This window comes from Salvelinus alpinus, chromosome 3 (assembly GCF_045679555.1).
Source record: "Salvelinus alpinus chromosome 3, SLU_Salpinus.1, whole genome shotgun sequence".
NCBI classification, from domain to species: domain Eukaryota; kingdom Metazoa; phylum Chordata; class Actinopteri; order Salmoniformes; family Salmonidae; genus Salvelinus; species Salvelinus alpinus.
Genome location: NC_092088.1, coordinates 96,018,956 through 96,040,450, shown reverse-complemented (window position 1 = coordinate 96,040,450; position 21,495 = coordinate 96,018,956). Strand labels below are relative to the sequence as shown.

Here is a 21,495-nt window from a genome sequence, read left to right as displayed (position 1 = left end):
ATAGACTGTCAGTCTAACAGTCTCTCTCTACAGGACCCAACACAGTAACACTGTCTCGGCTGGCAGCCTCTTCTTTGACAGATGATCACATTATTCAGTTATAAATACACAACATGCAGGTTATGGATGTTCCAGATCTCCATTGTGAAGAGGCTTCTCAAACCTTCGTATTGATGATCTAACTATGAATAGGACAGGTTTAGTGGGGAGTGTCATCACAGATTATGGAGTGAACAGAAACAGTTATGGAAGAGAAAATTCAACAAATAGGGTTTAAAATGATCATCAGGAAGGAATACATACTTCCTCTGGAACATGACAACTTTGTCAGCCTTCAAGTCACTGAGCTCCAGCTTCTTCCCCTTCTCAATGACGTCCGGGTGTTTACGCACCAGGAGCCAACCGATGTGGGCGAAGAAGAACCCTCGGACGGCGTTGTGGGGGTCGGCATCGGTCTCTGAAAACTTGTGGTGAACTCTGTGGTCCCGAGCCCATTCAAAGATGTCATTCTGTAATGGGGTGGGGGAGCACAAAGACAAATGTTTAAACATAGAATCCATAGAAGGGGCCTGATGGCATAATGGGTGGACTTGGCAGCCATTTTGAGTGTACCCATGCCTAGGTCGTTAATATACTGGTTAAGACAGGGGAATAATTCCATGCGGAGCGTTTCGAAAAGAAACAAATTCATTGGACCAGACCGTTGCTGATTCTACAGGATCAGCATTGAACACGTGACCAGCGGTCGGGACATCAAGTCATCATGTGGATGTAGATCATTTGAAAAACGTTTAAATGACCAGAACGACAGTTATTCTGTGTTTACTGAGTAGTTAGCTGAAATGAACTACGATTGTGTTTATTCTACACTTTCAAGGTGAACTTTCAGTACTGCTAACATTCACTTCCAGTCATTTTTACTCGCTAATCCTGTAGAATCAGCAACGCGGTGCTGGTCCAATGAATTTGTTTATTTTCAAACGCTTCTGCATGGAATTATTACATTGGCCTAAACTTTGTTATCTTCAAACTAGACCAATCCAGGAAATAAAAACAGGAAGTGTACCTTTCAATCTTTGCTGTGTTGTCAACTCAAATTACATTACAAAAATATATCCCATTGCATGTGACATATACAGTGCCTTGGGAAAGTATTCAGAACCATTCACTTTTTCCAAACTTTTGTTAGGTTACAGCCTTATTCTAAAATTGATTTAAAAAATAATTCTAATCAATCTACACACAATACCCCGTAATGACAAAGCAAAAACATATGTTTTTTTTTTAAAATACATTTTTTCTAATGTATGAAAAAACAACAGCGGAAATATCACATTTACATAAGTATTCAGGCCCTTTACTCAGTACTTTATTGAAGCACCTTTGGCAGCGATTACAGCTTCAACTCTTCTTGGGTATGACGCTACAAGCTTGGCACACCTGTATTTGGGGAGTTTCTCCCATTCTTCTCTGCAGATCCTCTCAAGCTCTGTCAGGTTGGATGAGGAATGTTGCTGCACAGTTATTTACAGGTCTCTCCAGAGATGTTCGATCGGGTCCAAGTCCAGGCTCTGGCTGGGCCACTCAAGGACATTCAGAGACTTGTCCCGAAGCCATTCCTGCGTTGTCTTGGCTGTGTGCTTAGGGTCGTTGTCCTGTTGGAAGGTGAACGTTCGCCGCAGTCTGAGGTCCTTTCTCTCTGGAGAAAGATTTTCATCAAGGACCTCTCTGTACTTTGCTCCGTTCATCTCTGCCTCGATCCTGACTATTCTCCCAGTCCCTGACGCTGAAAAACATCCCAACAACATGATGCTGCCACCACTATACTTCACCGTAGGAATGGTTCCAGGTTTCCTCCAGACATGATGCTGCCACCACCATGCTTCACCGTAGGGATGGTTCCAGGTTTCCTCCAGACATGATGCTGCCACCACCATGCTTCACCGTAGGGATGGTTCCAGGTTTCCTCCAGACATGATGCTGCCACCACTATGCTTCACCGTAGGAATGGTTCCAGGTTTCCTCCAGACATGATGCTGCCACCACTATGCTTCACCGTAGGAATGGTTCCAGGTTTCCTCCAGACATGATGCTGCCACCACCATGCTTCACCGTAGGGATGGTTCCAGGTTTCCTCCAGACATGATGCTGCCACCACTATGTTTCACCATAGGAATGGTTCCAGGTTTCCTCCAGACATGATGCTGCCACCACTATGCTTCACCGTAGGAATGGTTCCAGGTTTCCTCCAAACATGATGCTGCCACCGTTCCAGGTTTCCTCCAGACATGATGTTGCCACCACCATGCTTCACCATAGGGATGGTTCCAGGTTTCCTCCAGACATGATGCTGCCACCACCATGCTTCACCATAGGGATGGTTCCAGGTTTCCTCCAGACATGATGCTGCCACCACCATGCTTCACCATAGGGATGGTTCCAGGTTTCCTCCAGACATGATGCTGCCACCACCATGCTTCACCGTAGGAATGGTTCCAGGTTTCCTCCAGTCGTTATTCAGGCCAAAGAGTTTAATCTTGGTTTCATCAGAGATTCTTGTTTCTCATGGTCTGAGTCTTCAGGTTCCTTTTGGCAAACTCCAAGCAGGCTGTTTTTATGTATTTATATTGTATTTAACCTTTATTTAACTAGGCAAGTCAGTTAAAAACAAATTCTTATTTACAATGACGGTCTACCAAAAGGACGCAACACTACATAAAGAGAGAACTAAGACAACAACATAGCAAGGCAGCAACACATGACAAAACAGCATGGTAGCAACACAACATGACAACAACATGGTAGCAGCACAAAACATGGTACAAACCTTATTGGGCACAGACAACAGCACAAAAGGCTGTCATGTGCCTTTTACTGAAGAGTGGCTTCCGTCTGGCCACTCTACCATAAAGGCCTAATTGGTGGAGTGCTGCAGAGATAGTTGTCCTTCTGGAAGGTTCTCCCATCTCCACAGAGGAATTCTATAGCTCTGTCAGAGTGACCATCAGGTTCTTGGTCACCTCCCTGACCAAGGCCCTTCTCCACAGATTGCTCAGTTTGGCCGTGAGGCCAGCTCCATGTAGAGTCTTGTTGGTTCCAAACTTCTTCCATTTAAGAATGATGGTGGCCACTGTGTTTCTTGGGGACTTTCAATGCTGCAGAAATGTTTTGCTAACCTTCCCCAGATCTGAGCCTCAACACAATCCTGTCTCGGAGCTCTAAGGACAATTCCTTCGACTTCATGGCTTGGTTTTTGCTCTGACATGCACTGTCAACTGTGGGACCTTATATAGACAGGTGTGGGTCTTTCCAAATCATGTTCAATCAATTGAATTTACTACAGGTGGACTCCAATCAAGTTGTAGAAACATATCAAGGACGGCCAATGGAAACAGGATGCACCTGAGCTCAATTTCGAGTCTCATAGTAAAGGGTCTGAATACTTACGTAATTTTTTTTTTTTATAAATACTGTCAGGTTTTGGCCAAGACTGTTCGGGTTTTGGTCACTAGATGTCCCCATTGCACCTTTTTTGTACCTTTTGTTTTTCTTGCTCTATTATTGTTTGCACCTGTAGGTCATTCCCTTGTTAGTATTTAAACCCTGTGTGTTCCTCAGTTCCTTGCTCAGTGTTTGTAAGTTAGCACCCAGCCCCAGCCCAAGCCTTGTTTTATTCAGATATTTCTCTTGTTGGATTTTCCAGAGGTTCTCTGGTTTAGTTCTTGTGTATTATTTGAGTAGTCTTTTGAGGTTTGTTTTTCCCTGCTGTTTTTTACCACTTTGTGGAGTTTCTTTTGTATTTTGGAGGATTTCCATTTTGTGCCTTTTGGCTTTATTTTTGGACATTGTGGATTTAGTTTCTTTGCCTGAAGATTTTGTTCTTTAATTAAACCACCATCTCTAGTACTGCTGTGTCTGCCTCATCTTCTGGGTTCTGACGATTATTAGTGACTGTTTCTCGCACCGGGTCCTGACAAATACATTTGCAAAAATATCTCAAAACCTGTTTTCGCTTTGTCATTATGGGGCATTGTGTGTAACTTGCTGAGGATTAAAACAAATATATTTAATCCATTTTAGAATAAGGCTGTAACGTAACAAAATGTGGATAAAGTCAAGGGATCTGAATATTTCCCAAAGGCACTGTAAATTAGAATAATTTGAATTAACATTCTACATTGCAGCCTGATCTCGTGATAGCTCACATTCTGAGTGCATGCAGTCCTCTGCTTGACCAGGCTAACAGAATGATACTCCGGGAAAGTTTGGTCATCATAACAAATAAAGATGTTTTTGTGTGTATACCGCTACTGTCTGTCTTCTGATGTTCAACGCGGTTAAATAAAGGTGAAGTGGGAAAGACATGTTTTACCTGAAAGGCCATGGAGTTGGCAGTGGCAAGAAAGATTCTGAGAGGTAACGAGGCCTTGTAGGACCTGTGGCTCCATAGCCGGTGAGCCCCCGCAGTCACTCCTAAAGCACTTGTTAAAAAGCAAAACACAGCTGTGTGGAAAGAGAGAGAGAGAGAACAAGGAAGATAGAGGAACAAAATCTATTTAATGGTCAGATGACAACAGCTCCTCGGGCAGAATCATTTGCATGATAAACAGTGGAACCACGACCATAAACATGCATAGCATCAAGTAGCAGAGATCAAGAATGGGTCCTGTACTCTCTGTTTTTCCTAAAACATTCATTCATTTGTTTGCCATCTAATCCAGAAAAAAAGGTCTGCTATTCCATAACAGGGTATAAACGAGCGATAGTGAACAATAATAATAATATACACCGTCAAACGGAGTGGTAGGGTCACAGATTAAAATGTCTCTTTTCCATAGATTCATTCATTTGGAGTTTATCTCCGGGATACAATAATCATATTTGGTTAGGACTTTTTCATGAATGCATAATAACCATTGTTTCTCGAACTTTCTACATGTCTGGTTATTATAGTATTACAGTTGCAGAGAAATGACAACCATCCGTGTTCACCAGCAGGGGAGAGAGAAAGAGGCTGGGAGCTTGCGCTACGCAGCACTGAAGACTGGCGAATCCAGCTGTGCTGTGTGCCCAATCCGATGTGAAAATTAACTACGCCATAGAAACGATTTGATTGTAAAACTCAGTTAATTTGAAATAACAAGTGGGTTAGCTTTATCATACTTACACCAAGCCCAGGTCAAAACATGAGCAGATGGGACGAGGGAGATGCCGTACACGGCTCCAATGTGCAAGAAAGTCATCAATATGATATTTTTCCACACGATTATCATTGAAGGTTTAGGACCTTCTTTCTCTTTGTACGTCTCATCAAACACATCATCTCTTTTTGTCGCCGATTCTGCGAGCACATCACCGTTCCCGTGTCTCCCCGAACCCTCTATCTCTGTGTCAGTCATCCTCGCCGTGATTTTGTTGATGAATGAAACTGGCAACGAAAGCAGACATTTTGTTACCTTCAAAATAATGAGACAACACAACTGTCATAAAATAGTGGCATGAATGTGAATTAAATGTAATGTTTCTGCAGAAACTGACATTTGTAGCTAATGTCACTCTAAATCGTGGTTAACGTTGCACGATGATAACAACACCTGTCTGTTGCTGGGTGATGCTGAACACTGGCATCAAGACACCGCGTACGTTAGCTAGCTAATGTTGGATGAAAAGTCCCAGTATTATATTACATAAAATAGCAAACGTACCTTATGAAGACTACTTCTGTTGATCGATGCGAACAAATATGCCAGAACCAAGTTTCAAATAGTGTTAAACGGCACTGAATTTAAAATAATATCTGGCACTGTGATGACCTAACTTACAGTGTTGCTGAAGCAGTTTACCTTGCTAGGTGCTACGGGTTTGGAGAAGATATTTGCGAGACTGTAATTGGACAAGCTGGGTTTGATACCACCTTTCTCGCTACGTGTCATTGGTTGCCCTGTTATCTGACGTTCACGTTGTTATAAGAACTTGTTATAGAATATTCTCATCATTTACATAATAATATACGACAGTCTGGTTTTCATGTCTATGCATAGTTACATGTACAAAATACCTCGACTAACCTGTACCACCGCACACTGACTCAGTACCGGTACCCCCTGTATATAGCCTCGTGATTGTTATTTTATTGTGTTACTTTTGATTTTTTTTTAATTACTTTAGTTTATTTGGTAAATATTTTCTTAACTCTTTCTTGAACTGCACTGTTGGTTAAAAGAGCTTGTAAATCCGCATTTCACGGTGAGGTCTACACATCTTGTATTGGACGCATGTGACAAATAAAGTTTGATTTGATTTATGACTACAGTACAGTTCTGGGTTATTACACAGTCCCCCCCCCCCCCCCCAAAGATAAATATTGGATGGAGAAAGTGTATGCCTACTTTAGTCACATCTCATTAATACAATATTGATCAATAATAATCTATTGTACAGGTTTACACAAATAGTTTATGTTTGATTGGATACGTTTGATTGGATTGGCACTCTAGAAATGGAATGCAATACTGACAATACCAGTAGCCCAGAATAAAAACATCTTATAAGAACCAAACGGTTGGTTTGGATCATCAGTGATGGCGTCACTGTCAACATGATGGGGCACTATCTTCAGCCATTAGATAGTAGGTAGGCTACAGTCGTTCCTCCCCTCTCTTCTTCAGCTATGCCAAGTGATGTTACCACGTCTAGTGCTGTGCTTCCCACACCTATATGATGAATGCCACAGGAAGCCTCAGAATGTCACACCACATTTCAGTAGCTTCGGTGGTTCATGAGCTTTGTGATAATAGGCTTATCTCTTATGTGCTTGATTCATTCATCATATCTTTTTTAATATCACCATTTTCATTCATACACCGAAGAAAGAGAAGAATACTTTGTCCATTGATACAGCCACACCCACACGGTTGCCCTGCAATGATGGGAATGCGGTGAGAGATAATGTCTAAGATTGCTTGACTTGGGCCGGAGCTGTCCAGAGCGCCGTACCCAGACTTCACATTCTTTGGTAATTGCAAACCAGCTCCTCTATATAACAAAGTAGCATGTCGCAGGCGCAGAGTCACACACCTAGGCAAAACACGGTGATCAAAGCGGAATGAATAGCAATGAAAATTGGGCATTCATTTCCTGATTCCGCTTTGTTTAAATTGATTTGCCGCTAGTCTGTGAAACTGTGCATGACTGTAGGCTGTTCCAGATTGTGCAGATTGAAAATGCGCCAGCCTGAATGGCATGATGCGCTGATCCAAGTGTCAAATTAGGGGTTTTAAGGTCATGAAAGGTAATTTAAATTAGTTTCATAATTTTTGTTAATATAATTAATGAAGGCACACTTTTAAATGTGATCAATCACTTAAAAATCGACATATCAGCCATTACCGGAATGACCATTCATTGCGTGACTGCGTATGCTGCACGTGTGCCAGTATGAGTGATCTGTTGCCGGAGGAGAGAGAGCGCGGCAATTCAACAGCAGGTATAAAATAATGACAGACAACAGACTAACTACACTGAACTAAAATATAAACGCAACATGCAACAATTTCAAAGATTTTACTGAGTTACAGTTCATATAAGGAAATCAGTCAATTGAAATACATTAATTAGGCCCTAATCTATGGATTTCACATGACTGGGAATACAGATATACATCTGTTGGTCACAGATACCGTGTGGATCAGAAAACCAGTCAGTATCTGGCAGGGGCGCAACATGTCCCCACCACATTCCCCCATTGTATCATTGGAATGTGATACAAACATAGGATGGGGTGTGCTTTAGGACCATGCAGACGCCTCCGAGCGGTCAGGGAGGCTGTTTGGAGTGTTTATCAGTCTGGATTTGACAAAATAATAAAAGAAAAGAAAAAAAATATATATATATTTTATATATATATATATATATATACACACATTTGAAGTCGGAAGTTTACATACACTTAGGTTGGAGTCATTAAAACTAGATTTTCAACCACTCCACAAATTTCTTGTTAACAAACTATAGTTTTGGCAAGTCGGTTAGGACATCTACTTTGTGCATGACACAAGTCATTTTTCCAACAATTGTTTACAGACAAATTATTTCACTTATAATTCACTGTATCACAATTCCAGTGGGTCAGAAGTTTACATACACTAAGTTGACTGTGCCTTTAAACAGCTTGGAAAATTCCAGAAAATTATGTCATGGCTTTAGAAGCTTCTGATAGGCTAATTGACATCATTTGAGTCAATTGGAAGTGTACCTGTGAATGTATTTCAAGGCCTACCTTCAAACTCAGTGCCTCTTTGCTTGACATCATGGGAAAATCAAAAGAAATCAGCCAAAACCTCAGAAAACAATTGTAGACCTCCACAAGTCTGGTTCATCTTTGGGAGCATTTTCCAAATGCCTGAAGGTACCACGTTCATCTGTACAAACAATAGTACGCAAGTATAAACACCATGGGACCACGCAGCCATCATACCGCTCAGGAAGGAGACGCGTTCTGTCTCCTAGAGATGAACGTACTTTGGTGCGAAAAGTGCAAATCAATCCCAGAACAACAGCAAAGGACATTGTGAAGATGCTGGAGGAAACAGATACAAAAGTATCTATATCCACAGTAAATCGAGTCCTATATTGACATAACCTGAAAGGCCGCTCAGCAAGGAAGAAGCCACTGCTCCAAAACCGCCATAAAAAAGCCAGACTATGGTTTGCAAATGCACATGGGTACAAAGATCGTACTTTTTGGAGAAATGTCCTCTGGTCTGATGAAATAAAAATAGAACTGTTTGGCCATAATGACCATCGTTATGTTTGGAGGAAAAAGGGTGAGGCTTGCAAGCCGAAGAACACCATCCCAATTGTGAAGCACGGGGGTGGCAGCATCATGTTGTGGGGGTGCTTTGCTGCAGGAGGGACTGGTGCACTTCAAAAAATAGATGACATCATGAGGTAGGAAAATTATGTGGATATATTGAAGTAACATCTCAAGACATCAGTCATGAAGTTAAAGCTTGGTCGCAAATGGATCTTCCAAATGAACAATGACCCCAAGCACACTTCCAAAGTTGTGGCAAAATGGCTTAAGGACAACAAAGTCAAGGTATTGGAGTGGCCATCACAAAGCCCTGACCTCAATCCTATAGAAAATTTGTGGGCAGACCTGAAAAAGGGTGTGCGAGCAAGGAGGCCTACAAACCTGACTCCGTTACACCAGCTCTGTCAGGAGGAATGGGCCAAAATTCACCCAAGTTATTGTGGGATGCTTGTGGAAGGCTACCTGGCTAACATTTGACCCAAGTTAACCAATTTAAAGGCAATGCTACCAAATACTAATTGAGTGTATGTAAACTTCTGACCCACTGGGAATGTGATGAAAGAAATACAAGCTGAAATAAATCATTCTCTCTTCTATTATTCTGACATTTCACGTTCTTAAAATAAAGTGGTGATCCTAACTGACCTAAGACAGGGAATTTTTACTTCGATTAAATGTCAGGAATTGTGGAAAAACTGAGTTGAAATGTATTTGGCTTAGGTGTATGTAAACTTCCGACTTCAACTGTATGTCCCCCCCACTTCTAAAACCAAAGTTGTGCCCCATTGTATCTGGTGTGACTACCATTTACCTAATGCAGCAAGACACATCTCAAATCAAATCAACGTTTATTTGTCACGTGCGCCGAATACAACAGGTGTAGGTAGACCTTACAGTGAAATGCTTACTTACAGGCTCTAACAAATAGTGCGAAAAAAAGGTATGTGTGTGTGTGTGTAGGTAAGTAAAGAAATAAAGTAAAGAATCTCATTCTCATGGAGTTGATCAGGCTGTTGATTGTGGACTGTGGAATGTTGTCCCACTCCTCTTCAATGGCTGTGAAAAGTTGCTGGATATTGGCGGGACCTGGAACACTCTGTCGTACACATAGATCCAGAGCATCCCAAACATGCTCAATGGGTGACAAGTCTAGTGAGAATGCAGGCTATGGAAGAACAAACACATTTTCAGCTTCTAGGAATTGTGTAAAGTTCCGTGTGACATGGGGCCGTGCATTATCATGCTGAAACATGAGGTGATGGCGGCCGGAAGAATGGCACGACAATGGACCTCAGGATCGCGTCACGGTATCTGTGTCCATTCAAATTGCCATCGATAAAATGCAATTGTGTTCATTGTCCAAAGTTTATGCATGCCCATACCATAACCCCACTGCAACCATTGGGCACTGTGTTCACAACGTTGACATCAGCAAACGGCTCGCCCACACGACACCATAAACGTTGTCTGACATCTGCCCGGTACAGTTGAAACTGGGATTCATCCATGAAGAGCACACTTCCCCAGCCTGCCAGTGGACATCGAAGTGAGCATTTTGCCCTGTGAAGTCAGATATGACGCCGAACTGCAGTCAGGTCAAGACCCTGGTGAGGAAGACGAGCACACAGATGAGCTTCCCTGAGACGGTTTCTGACAGTTTGTGCAGAAATGTTTCGGTTGTGCTAACCCACAGTTTCATCAGCTGTCCAGGTGGCTGGTCTCAGACGATCCCGCAGGTGAAGAAGCCGAATGTGGAGGTCCTGGGCTGGCGTGGTTACACATGGTCTGCGGTTATGAGGCCAGTTGGGCGTACTGCCAAATTCTGGAGGCAGCTTATGGTAGAGAACATTAGATTCTCTGGCAACAGCTCTGGTGAACATTCCTGCAGTCAGCATGCCAATTGTACACTCCCTCAAAACTTGAGACATCTGTGACATTGTGTTGTGTGACAAAACTGCACATTTTAGAGTGGCCTTTTATTGTCCCCAGCACAAGGTTCACCTGTGCAATGATCATACTGTTTAATCAGCTTCTTGATATGCCAGACCTGTCATGTGGATAGATTATCTTGGCAATGGTTAAATGCTCACTAACGGGGATGTAAACAAATTTGTTCACAAAATTTGAGAGAAATAATATGTTTGTGCATATGGAACATTTCTGGGATCTTTTATTTCAGCTCATGAAACATGGGACCAACACTTTACATGTTGCATTTGTAACAGATGTGAAATGGCTAGCTCGTTAGCGGTGGTGCGCGCTAATAGCCTTTCAATCGGTGACGTCACTTGCTCTGAGACCTTGAAGTAGTGGTTCCCCTTGATCTGCAGGGGAACCACTACTTCAAGGTCTCAGAGCAAGTGACGTCACCGATTGAAAGGCTATTAGCGCGCACCACCGCTGACTAGCTAGCCATTGCACATCCGTTACACATTCATATTTTTGTTCAGTGTAGATAGCCAATTCAAAACAACGTGTAGCAGTTATCTCGCTAGTTAATTATAACTAAGCATTAATGTCGTTGTCGACTTTCCACCGGCACTAGCCTAAATAAATCTGCACCGTTGGAAAACTGGGATTACCCTCTATTAAACCGTAGCCGTGTAATTGCGACAACAAAAATGGTAAGAATTGACAAATGACTTGCTGTGCATCACAGGAGATTTGTGGTACCCTAACTGGGGAGAACAGGCTCATGGTAATGACTGGAGTGGAGTCAATGGAATGGTATCAAACACATGGTTTCCAGATGTTCGATGCCATTGCTCCGTTCCTGTCATTATTATGATCCGTTCTCCCCTCAGCAGCCTCCTATGCTGTGCATAGATATCAAATATGAATATTTGAGCCTTAAATAGAAACAGTTAAGCCGTGTTCACATTGGCAGTTTGAAGTGACTCAAATCCTATTTATTTGCATAATCTTAGCTTGCGACATGACGTCTGAGTGATAGGAAGCACAATCACCGCCACTAATCAGCCTACACCACTATGGCATACACCTGTTGTTACTATGACGACTAGGGTACTCTTGTCTGCAAATGACTGCTGTCTGAACACACACAAATCCGATTTGGCCACGCTGTTTGGACAGTCAGTAGTCCAAAACGGATTTGAAAAACAAAACTGATTTGAGCATTAAGGCCTGCAGGAACAAGGCTTTAGATACCTTGCTTTGAAGTATCCTACCTTATCCATCTGATCCCTGATTCATTGAAACAAACAAAAGTATTTGGTTGTAATGTTGCAATATTTTATATCAAGGGTGGCAACCATCCTCCAGGATACAGTGGTGGAAAAAGTACTCAATTCTCATACTTGAGTAAAAGTAAAGATACCTTAATAGAAAATGACTCAAGTAAAAGTGAGTCACCCAGTAAAATACTACTTGAGTAAAAGTCTAAAAGTATTTTTAAATATACTTAAGTATCAAAAGTGAATGTAATTGCTAAAATATACTTAAGTATCAAAAGTAAAAGTACCAATAATACAAAATTCTTTATAGAAATTCCTTATATACAGCCAGGGTCAAACGCCAACACTCAGACATCATTTAAAAACAAAGCATTTGTGTTTAGTGAGTCCACCAGATCAGATGCAGTAGGGATGACCAGGGATGTTCTCTGTTTAGTGAGTCCACCAGATCAGATGCAGTAGGGATGACCAGGGATGTTCTCTGTTTAGTGAGTCCACCAGATCAGATGCAGTAGGGATGACCAGGGATGTTCTCTGTTTAGTGAGTCCACCAGATCAGAGGCAGTAGAGATGAACAGGGATGTTCTCTGTTTAGTGAGTCCACCAGATCAGATGCAGTAGGGATGACCAGGGATGTTCTCTGTTTAGTGAGTCCACCAGATCAGAGGCAGTAGGGATGAACAGGGATGTTCTCTGTTTAGTGAGTCCACCAGATCAGAGGCAGTAGAGATGAACAGGGATGTTCTCTGTTTAGTGAGTCCACCAGATCAGAGGCAGTAGGGATGAACAGGGATGTTCTCTGTTTTGTGAGTCCACCAGATCAGAGGCAGTAGGGATGAACAGGGATGTTCTCTTGATAAGTGTGCGAATTGGACCATTTTCTATCCTGCTAAGCATTTAAAATGTAACGAGTACTTTTGGGTGTCAGGGAAAATGTATGGAGTAAAAAGTACATCATTTTCTTTAGGAATTTTGTGAAGGAAAAGTTGTTAAAAATATAAATAGTAAAGTACAGACACCCCCAAAAAACAACTTAAGTAGTACTTTAAAGTATTTTTTTTACTTAAGTACTTTGCACCACTGCAGGATAGCTACTGGGTGTGCAGGCTTTTGTTCAATCCCTGGTCTAACCGCGTTGTAGCCTAAACATCAGCTGCTCAACAGGACCTTGATAAGCAGACTTGGGTGTTTCAGGGATAGATCAAAAGCCAAGCCTGGACACCCAGAAGCTCTCCAAATGGAGGGTTGACCACATGTTGACAACATGTGACTAAGAGTACAGTTCTACTTTGTGGAGGTTAAGTGCCTTGATCAATGGCACAACGGTCTACATGGGATCAGACACCGCAGTCTTCCAGTGTCAATAATGGTTACTTTTTCATGTAGCCTCAAATAATAGTAATGGAAATGTGGTTAAGTCATGGAAAATGTGTATGAACCCTTAACAGTGAATAATCAAAGGGTAAATTCAATGAAAAATGCAGCTGGCAGATAATGCACTAACTGTATATATGTGTTAAGGTTGAACAGCTTTTTATATCATTTTAGTTTTGTTCAAATCAGCATCATTAATTTTTTTTTTTTTTTTTAAACAACAACAAATGAACCAACTTGGAAAAAGACAGCTGCTGCACTTCCTTCATCCCAAGTCAAGCACTGGAGTAGGCTTATTATTGAACTGGATTGGGAGATACCTAGTCAGTCGTACAACTGAATGCATTCAACTGAAATGTGTGTTCTACGTTTAACCCAACCCCTCTGAATCAGAGAGGTGTGGGGGGGCTGCCATAATCGACATCCACGTCTTCGGCACCTGGGGAACAGTGGGTTAACTGCCTGCTCAGGGGCAGAACAACAGATTTTTACCTTGTCAGCTCGGGGATTCGATACAGCAACTTTTTGGTTACTGGCACAATGCTCTAACCACTAGGCTGGCTGCTAAGGGCTTGTAAGTAAGCATTTCTGTTGTATTCGGCGCAAATACATTTTTATTTGATTACTAAACAGATCCATGGCTGTGCTATCTTTGTCTTTGAGGCCAAAGCTCTCAGTAAATTGCAAGTGAAGGGTTCCCTAAAATTCAAAGCTGGCTAGAGCTCTAGGAATCATGTCTGGGTAGGACTATGAATGGAGATATAACCTGCTCTCCAAATGGCACTCTATTGCCAATATAGTGCTTAACTTGACCAGGGACCTCTATTCAAAAGTAGTGCACTATATAGGGAATATGGAGCCATTTGGGATATACCCATATGACTCTGACACACCCCACCAACACAATAAGACTGTGTTCATTTCCCATTGGTGAATGTAGGATAATTACATATGCATTGTGTTTGATGGAGGTTATGGTTACATCACCGTGTCAAGAAGAGGTTACTTTAGGTCATAATGGCATTAGGGCGGTTCACCTGGTAAAATCACCCGCACAACAGCTTACGTCGTCTGATTCAACACAACCAATCAGCAACAGTTCTTCAACATGTGTTCCCCTCTGACCAATCCTACGACATGCCTGCAAAGTGAGTGAAAACCTTAGCAAGGCATCACGTCTGAAGTAAAAAAAAAAATATATATATCCAATTTATAATTTCCGGTCATTCCTATATGAGCTCATTGGGACGTCCCTAAACCCGAACCTTACCTATCATTTACATTCCCCTTGGATGATAGTGGCACAGATGGAACAATGAGCCAGATATTTCACTGGATGTATAAATGTGAAGAAACCGGTTGGCGTTTCCACTCACTACCAAATATGGTGATGAGAGGAACCCCAATAGCCCCAATTTCATCTCATCGATGAAACATTTGATCTCCATACGTTTTTCTGTTTCTAAATCTAGAGTCTGTAACAAACATAGTAGATGTTTTGTAGATTTTACGCTTTGCCAAATGTTTTAAAAATTGCGATGTTTAGGAGTGCAAGGGCGAATTTTGTTATTGTACAATACACTTCAGAGTAGGCGTTCCCATAACAGAAATATGCAAATAAACTCTAGAACACGCCAATAGGATCTCACTAGCTCGAGCTTGGCTCTGCCCACTTCCTTCCTTGTTCTGCCAACTATGATTAATTTGCTCCCATTAGAAAGGACAGGCTGTGATATATCTTGGGTTAGTTATAGAAATCTTTGATAGTGGGGTGACGTGTTCCCACCTTAAAACCTCCAGCTTTGTTGTATGGCTATAGCTGAGTTTTGGCGCCACCTACCTGGCAAGACACAACATGACAAGTCAGAACATTCATAGTATCACTGTCTCGTAATTGGGTGATTCTGCAACTACGGGCATTTCTATGTCGTCAGGTCAATTTTGGGGATTTTATAAAAAAATAAAATTTAACAAAAAGGTATTCCTTATATGTTAAGCTCACACTACAAGCGGTTCCACACTGCCAGGTTCCACACCAGTCGGTTCCACACTGGTTGGTTCCATGCTGTTGGTCCGCTCCATACTCACCACTCAGTTCAGTTCAGCCTGACCTGCTGTTGTTAAGTCTCTCGTGCCATTCATTCCCCTTCTCTCCTGTAGACCCACATGTACATTACTCTGCTGAAGAATCAACCTAACACAATCATCCCTTTATACACTTTCTGCACTAAACATTGACACATTTGCTTATTTATACAAGTCTGAATTAAAATGTTTTTATTTCAAAACAAAAATATATACAGCAAAGGATGGCAATGTAAGCATCAATGGATTGTATAAATATTTGTGCAACAAATAATGAGCACTGGGTGAGGTACTTCAATGCCTTCTGCTGCCACATGATGTTCTCTGTTTGCTCTCTCTGGCCAACCTGTTTGACTGACATCTCTTCAACCAACCTATAGTACACAATTAAACTAAATCACAACAGGGTGTAACATAGCACATCAGATAGTAAATTACATTACAAAAAGTATGTGAACACCCGCTTGTTGAACATCTCATTCCAAAATCATGGGCATTAATATGGAGTTGGTCCCCCCCTTTGCTGCTATAACAGCCTCCACTCTTCTGGGAAGGCTTTCCACTAGATGTTGGAACATTAATACAGGGACATGCTTCCATTCAGCCACAAAAGCATTAGTGAGGTCGGGCACTGATGTTGGGCGATTAGTCCTGGTTCGAGGTCGGCGTTCCAACTCATCCCAAAGGTGTTCGATGGAGTTGAGGTCAGGGCTTTGTGCAGGCCAGTCAAGTTCCACTTCCACACCGATCTCGACAAACGATTTCTATATGGACCTCGCTTTGTGCACAGGGGCATTGTCATGCTGAAACAGGAATGGCCTTCCCCAAACTGTTGCCACAAAGTTGGAAGCACAGAATTGTCTAGAATGTCATTGTATGCTGTAGCATTAAGATTTCCCTTCACTGGAACTAAGGGGCCTGAACCATGAAAAACAGCCCCAGACCATTATACCTCCACCAAACTTTACAGTTGGCACTATGCAGTAGGACAGGTAGCGTTCTCCTGGCATCTGCCAAACCCAGATGCGTTCGTCGGACTACCAGATAGTGAAGCGTGATTCATCACTCTAGAGAAGGCGTTTCCACTGCTCCAGCTCTCAAACATTTAATTTGAATTAGCACATTAGATCTAGACTAATATTTAGTACCTAAGTAATCATAGGCCTCTCCCAATGAGAACAAAACACTAGAATGGATCAGCTTTGGTGTGATCACTAGAATGGATCAGCTTTGGTGTGATCACTAGAATGGATCAGCTTTGGTGTGATCACTAGAATGGATCAGCTTTGGTGTGATCATTTTTTGGGCACAAACCCCCCCGAAAAAGAACAAGGTGGCGTGGGAAGGTCGTTTCTATGGCGATGCACAATTAGAAACTAAATATAGGATGCAACAGGTCAAATAAGAAATGTCTAAATTCCTTATTAAACAGGGGGAATAGCTAATTCCTTATTAAACACAGGGAATTACTAATTCATTATTAAAAATGGGGAAATACTAATTCTTTATTAAACAGGGAAATCGTCAACAACAACAACAAAATAGGGGGAGTGTAGCTTACGCACCACTTCCAATTCACAAAAATATTTCAAGAGATTTATTCATGGGTTTCTTTGTCATAAATCATATTTCAGTCGATTACTGCCACGTTCTTCAAATCAGCATGAAATGTCAAGTGTAACCACACCAAAGCTGTTTAGTGGTGTGGTTATTACAGTTTATACACAACAGAAGCCAGCACACTATAAACAGGGAGCAAAGCCAACAACCAGGACACACAGTTCTCATACAGTATCTCAATCACACAAGCTAGCTGACAGCAGTGGGCCGCTCTATAGTGACTAACGAGGACTGACTATAAAAATCCAGCAACGCCACAACAATCATCAAATGACATTCTGTTGTTGCATAGCTCTGGACCAGGGCGTAGTGCTGACACAGCTGAGTCAACAAGCTGCACGTAACACCCTGGATCAGAGCTAGTTGTTGCAGTGCTTTGGTCTGAAAACGTAACAAACTAAGAGATGGCACACTGGTCTGTAGAACACACTGGTCTGTAGAACACAGTGGCCTGTAGAACACACCGGCCTGTAGAACACACCGGCCTGTAGAACACACGGGCCTGTAGAACACACGGGCCTGTAGAACACACTGGTCTGTCAGTGAACAAGTACCAATATCAGCACTGTGGTACAGTATGTATTACAAAAGTGTATATAACTCATTCACTCTTCTTAACTATTCTAAAAGCAGCTGGACGTTGTGTGGTTTGTTAAGGAAAGATGAGGTAAGAAGGTGGACAATACAACCTCGCTCTCCCAAGTCTTCCCTTAGTGGGATGTGTTACCATGTTTAGAACTACTGACAGCCAAAGAATCCAAGCCCACATTGTTCAGAGACATGGCGTATCTTTCTCCACTCTCAAACACATGACATTTAAATCCTCAGCCATCTACATCATCCCACATCAGTAACCCCCATATATATATTTAACATCAGGTATCTTCCCATCAAGAAGCTAAAGGACTCAACTTGTTTAATAATATTGGGTGTTTTGCTGTTGATAACCACCACAGTAACAATAACTTGTCTTCTCAGAGAGAAGACCACCTCTCATCATCAGCCAAGTCAGAAACCTTTCAATCAGTCGGCTTTAGTCAAGCGAAAACCACACATCTACAATCATGTTTTTTTATCAAAGCACATTTCAACAGCTGAAAAAGAAATAAATATCTAATCTATAACATTGTGATCCATCCATATGATAACACTGAAGGCTGTTTTATCTTGGTGTGTTTTTTGGAGTGTTCCAAATGGCACTCTACTCCCTATATAGGGCCCTACTTTTGACAAGAGCCCTCGGGGCCCTCATAGAGCCCTCGAGGGCCCCTCAGAGCCCTCAAGGGCCCTTCATAGATCATAGGGCCCTCGGTTCCCTCAGATCCCACAGGGCCCGTAAAGAACCCATAGGATCTGTTCAAAAGTAGAGCACGATAGGAAATCAGGTTTATTCTAGAAGCCTTGGTGTGGGATCAGTGGTCAGACGCCCAGCTTGTTGGCGATGGTCATGACCACTTTGAGGATGGGCATGAAGGCTTGGATCTCGCTGAAGTTGCTGCTGGTGACCACAGCAGTGTGGACCTCTAGGCCACGCTGGTAGTTCTTGCCCGCCACACAGCGGCTGATCTCATGTAAACCCCCCAGGATGTTGTTAGACAGCTACAGGATGAGGGGAGAATTTAAGTTACTATAGGCATGTACACATTTCCTTTACAATCTGTTATGTAGTGGAGTAACTTGACTGGGTCTGTTATGTAGTGGAGTAACTTGACTGGGTCTGTTATGTAGTGGAGTAACTTGACTGGGTCTGTTATGTAGTGGAGTAACTTGACTGGGTTTTGTTATGTAGTGGAGTAACTTGACTGGGTCTGTTATGTAGTGGAGTAACTTGACTGGGTCTGTTATGTAGTGGAGTAACTTCACTGGGTCTGTTATGTAGTGGAGTAACTTGACTGGGTCTGTTATGTAGTGGAGTAACTTGACTGGGTCTGTTATGTAGTGGGGTAACTTGACTGAGTCTGTTATGTAGTGGAGTAACTTGACTGGGCCTGTTATGTAGTGGAGTAACTTGACTGGGCCTGTTATGTAGTGGAGTAACTTGACTGGGTCTGTTATGTAGTGGAGTAACTTGACTGGGTCTGTTATGTAGTGGAGTAACTTGACTGGGTCTGTTATGTAGTGGAGTAACTTGACTGGGTCTGTTATGTAGTGGAGTAACTTGACTGGGCCTGTTATGTAGTGGAGTAACTTGACTGGGCCTGTTATGTAGTGGAGTAACTTGACTGGGTCTGTTATGTAGTGGAGTAACTTGACTGGGTCTGTTATGTAGTGGAGTAACTTGACTGGGTCTGTTATGTAGTGGAGCAACTTGACTGGGTCTGTTATGTAGTGGAGCAACTTGACTGGGTCTGTTATGTAGTGGAGCAACTTGACTGGGTCTGTTATGTAGTGGAGCACCATGGCTGGGTCTGTTATGTAGTGGAGTAACTTGACTGGGTTAAAAGAACTAACTAACTGACATCATGGTACAGGAGTCGCGTTAATACAAAATTTCACGCAGGAAAAAAGATAAAACAAATAAGAAATATCTTGCTGCGTTTTGTACAGCAAATGTAAAATGCTTCTTATTGTAATTTCTGCTCGGCATCAGACTCATTTTGTGCTTCAGTTGCCCTTCTCCACTCGGATGAGAATTCAGGAACGGCGTTCTATCAGCCGATAGCGCTCTGACTGATGTGTAGCTACTTTTCACTTTTTACCCGTGTAGCCAACTTTTCTCTGGTAAAATACAAGATTAACTTCAAGCAAAACATTGGGAAATGTAGCTGGCTACATTCTTTCTATGCTAAACAGAAATATGATGGCCATGCATCGTTTTTAGCAAAAAAAGACAGTGCTTTTTAATTGTAAACTCATTTACTTGTGTGGCTGCCAGCCAAATGGCGTTCCACTTCTGTTGTCATTGATGAAAATGAAGCTATTTTCTGCCAGAATGTGTTGCAATAATGTATTTTCTGTGAAGGAAAACCATAGCTAACTATAACTATCCCTGATCACTCTATTCAAGCCCCAAAAAAACTCAGCTGACTTTGAATATAAAACGCAGGTGAAATGGTTTAAAAAGCAGATTTGTTTTGAAGGTGTCTGTTTTGAAACAGCAGATTTGTGAACTCTAAGGCTGGGCCCCGTGGTAGAGTATCTGCTACATGTACTCACCGTTTGCTCTCTCAGCTTGTCATACAGGTAACCAAGGCGTTTCGATGCATCGTCAAGTTTTCTTTTTGTTTGCTGAGAAGAAAAATATATATATAGAATATTAGGATGTCAGACTCGAACAGCAGCACCTTCAGAATGGCTCTGTGTCTTATGTAGCTATAGGTAGGCAGACCTCTAACCCCTGCCGGCTGAGTGGGTAGAAATTCTGTCTTTTGAATCACAAGAGCTGATACTACTGTCCTGTGTAAAGACTTACTGGGTCTTGTGCGGCTAGCTGGCAGCGTTGAACCAGGCTGTCGAAGGTCTGCTTGAGGACCATGTGCTCCGCAGGGATCTCTCTCTGCTCCACCCTCTCAGCCGGCAGCGCCTGGAGGAGCTGAAGGGACACAAGGGTTAGAGATCTGCCTACCTATAAGTAACTGGTATCCTGACTTTAGGGGTTAGAGATCTGCCTACCTATAAGTAACTGGTATCCTGACTTTAGGGGTTAGAGGTCGGCCTACCTATAAGTAAGTGGTATCCTGACTTTAGGGGTTAGAGGTCAGCCTACCTATAAGTAACTGTTATCCTGACTTTAGGGGTTAGAGGTCAGCCTGCCTATAAGTAACTGGTATCCTGACTTTAGGGGTTAGAGGTCGGCCTACCTATAAGTAACTGGTATCCTGACTTTAGGGGTTAGAGGTCTGCCTACCTATAAGTAACTGGTATCCTGACTTTAGGGGTTAGAGGTCGGCCTACCTATAAGTAACTGGTATCCTGACTTTAGGGGTTAGAGATCTGCCTACCTATAAGTAACTGGTATCCTGACTTTAGGGGTTAGAGATCTGCCTACCTATAAGTAACTGGTATCCTGACTTTAGGGGTTAGAGGTCTGCCTACCTATAAGTAACTGGTATCCTGACTTTAGGGGTTAGAGGTCTGCCTACCTATAAGTAACTGGTATCCTGACTTTAGGGGTTAGAGGTCGGCCTACCTATAAGTAACTGGTATCCTGACTTTATGGGTTAGAGGTCAGCCTACCTATAAGTAACTGGTATCCTGACTTTAGGGGTTAGAGGTCTGCCTACCTATAAGTAACTGGTATCCTGACTTTAGGGGTTAGAGGTCAGCCTACCTATAAGTAACTGGTATCCTGACTTTAGGGGTTAGAGGTCAGCCTACCTATAAGTAACTGGTATCCTGACTTTAGGGGTTAGAGATCTGCCTACCTATAAGTAACTGGTATCCTGACTTTAGGGGTTAGAGGTCGGC

At 42.3% G+C, this 21,495-nt stretch overlaps 3 protein-coding genes across 6 annotated transcripts in view; all 3 read right to left on the bottom strand.

Annotated features, from left to right (window-relative positions):
• Positions 1–143, bottom strand: part of LOC139569880 (protein transport protein Sec31A-like) — a 6,476-nt gene extending 6,333 nt beyond the window's left edge. Inside the window, exon 1 of the mRNA XM_071391202.1 lies at positions 114–143. Coding sequence (XP_071247303.1) covers positions 114–143 — 30 coding nt within the window. The remainder of the gene's footprint in view (positions 1–113) is intronic.
• Positions 107–5,879, bottom strand: LOC139571579 (acyl-CoA desaturase-like). The gene is made up of 4 exons (XM_071394576.1): positions 5,706–5,879; positions 5,168–5,428; positions 4,373–4,503; positions 107–509 (listed from the first exon to the last, which is right to left on the bottom strand). The coding sequence occupies exons 2-4, from the start codon at positions 5,397–5,399 to the stop codon at positions 216–218; spliced, it is 657 nt and encodes a 218-aa protein (XP_071250677.1). The 5' UTR covers positions 5,400–5,428; positions 5,706–5,879; the 3' UTR covers positions 107–215.
• An 11,071-nt stretch (positions 5,880–16,950) lies between these two features.
• The window catches only part of LOC139571578 (protein transport protein Sec31A-like), a 28,852-nt gene continuing 24,307 nt past the window's right edge, over positions 16,951–21,495 (bottom strand). For all 4 annotated transcript variants that reach the window (XM_071394571.1, XM_071394574.1, XM_071394573.1 and 1 more), the window contains 3 exons: positions 20,501–20,620; positions 20,245–20,316; positions 16,951–18,687 (listed from right to left, as the gene is read on the bottom strand). In XM_071394571.1, coding sequence (XP_071250672.1) covers positions 18,508–18,687; positions 20,245–20,316; positions 20,501–20,620 — 372 coding nt within the window. In that variant the 3' untranslated portion in view covers positions 16,951–18,507. The remainder of the gene's footprint in view (positions 18,688–20,244; positions 20,317–20,500; positions 20,621–21,495) is intronic.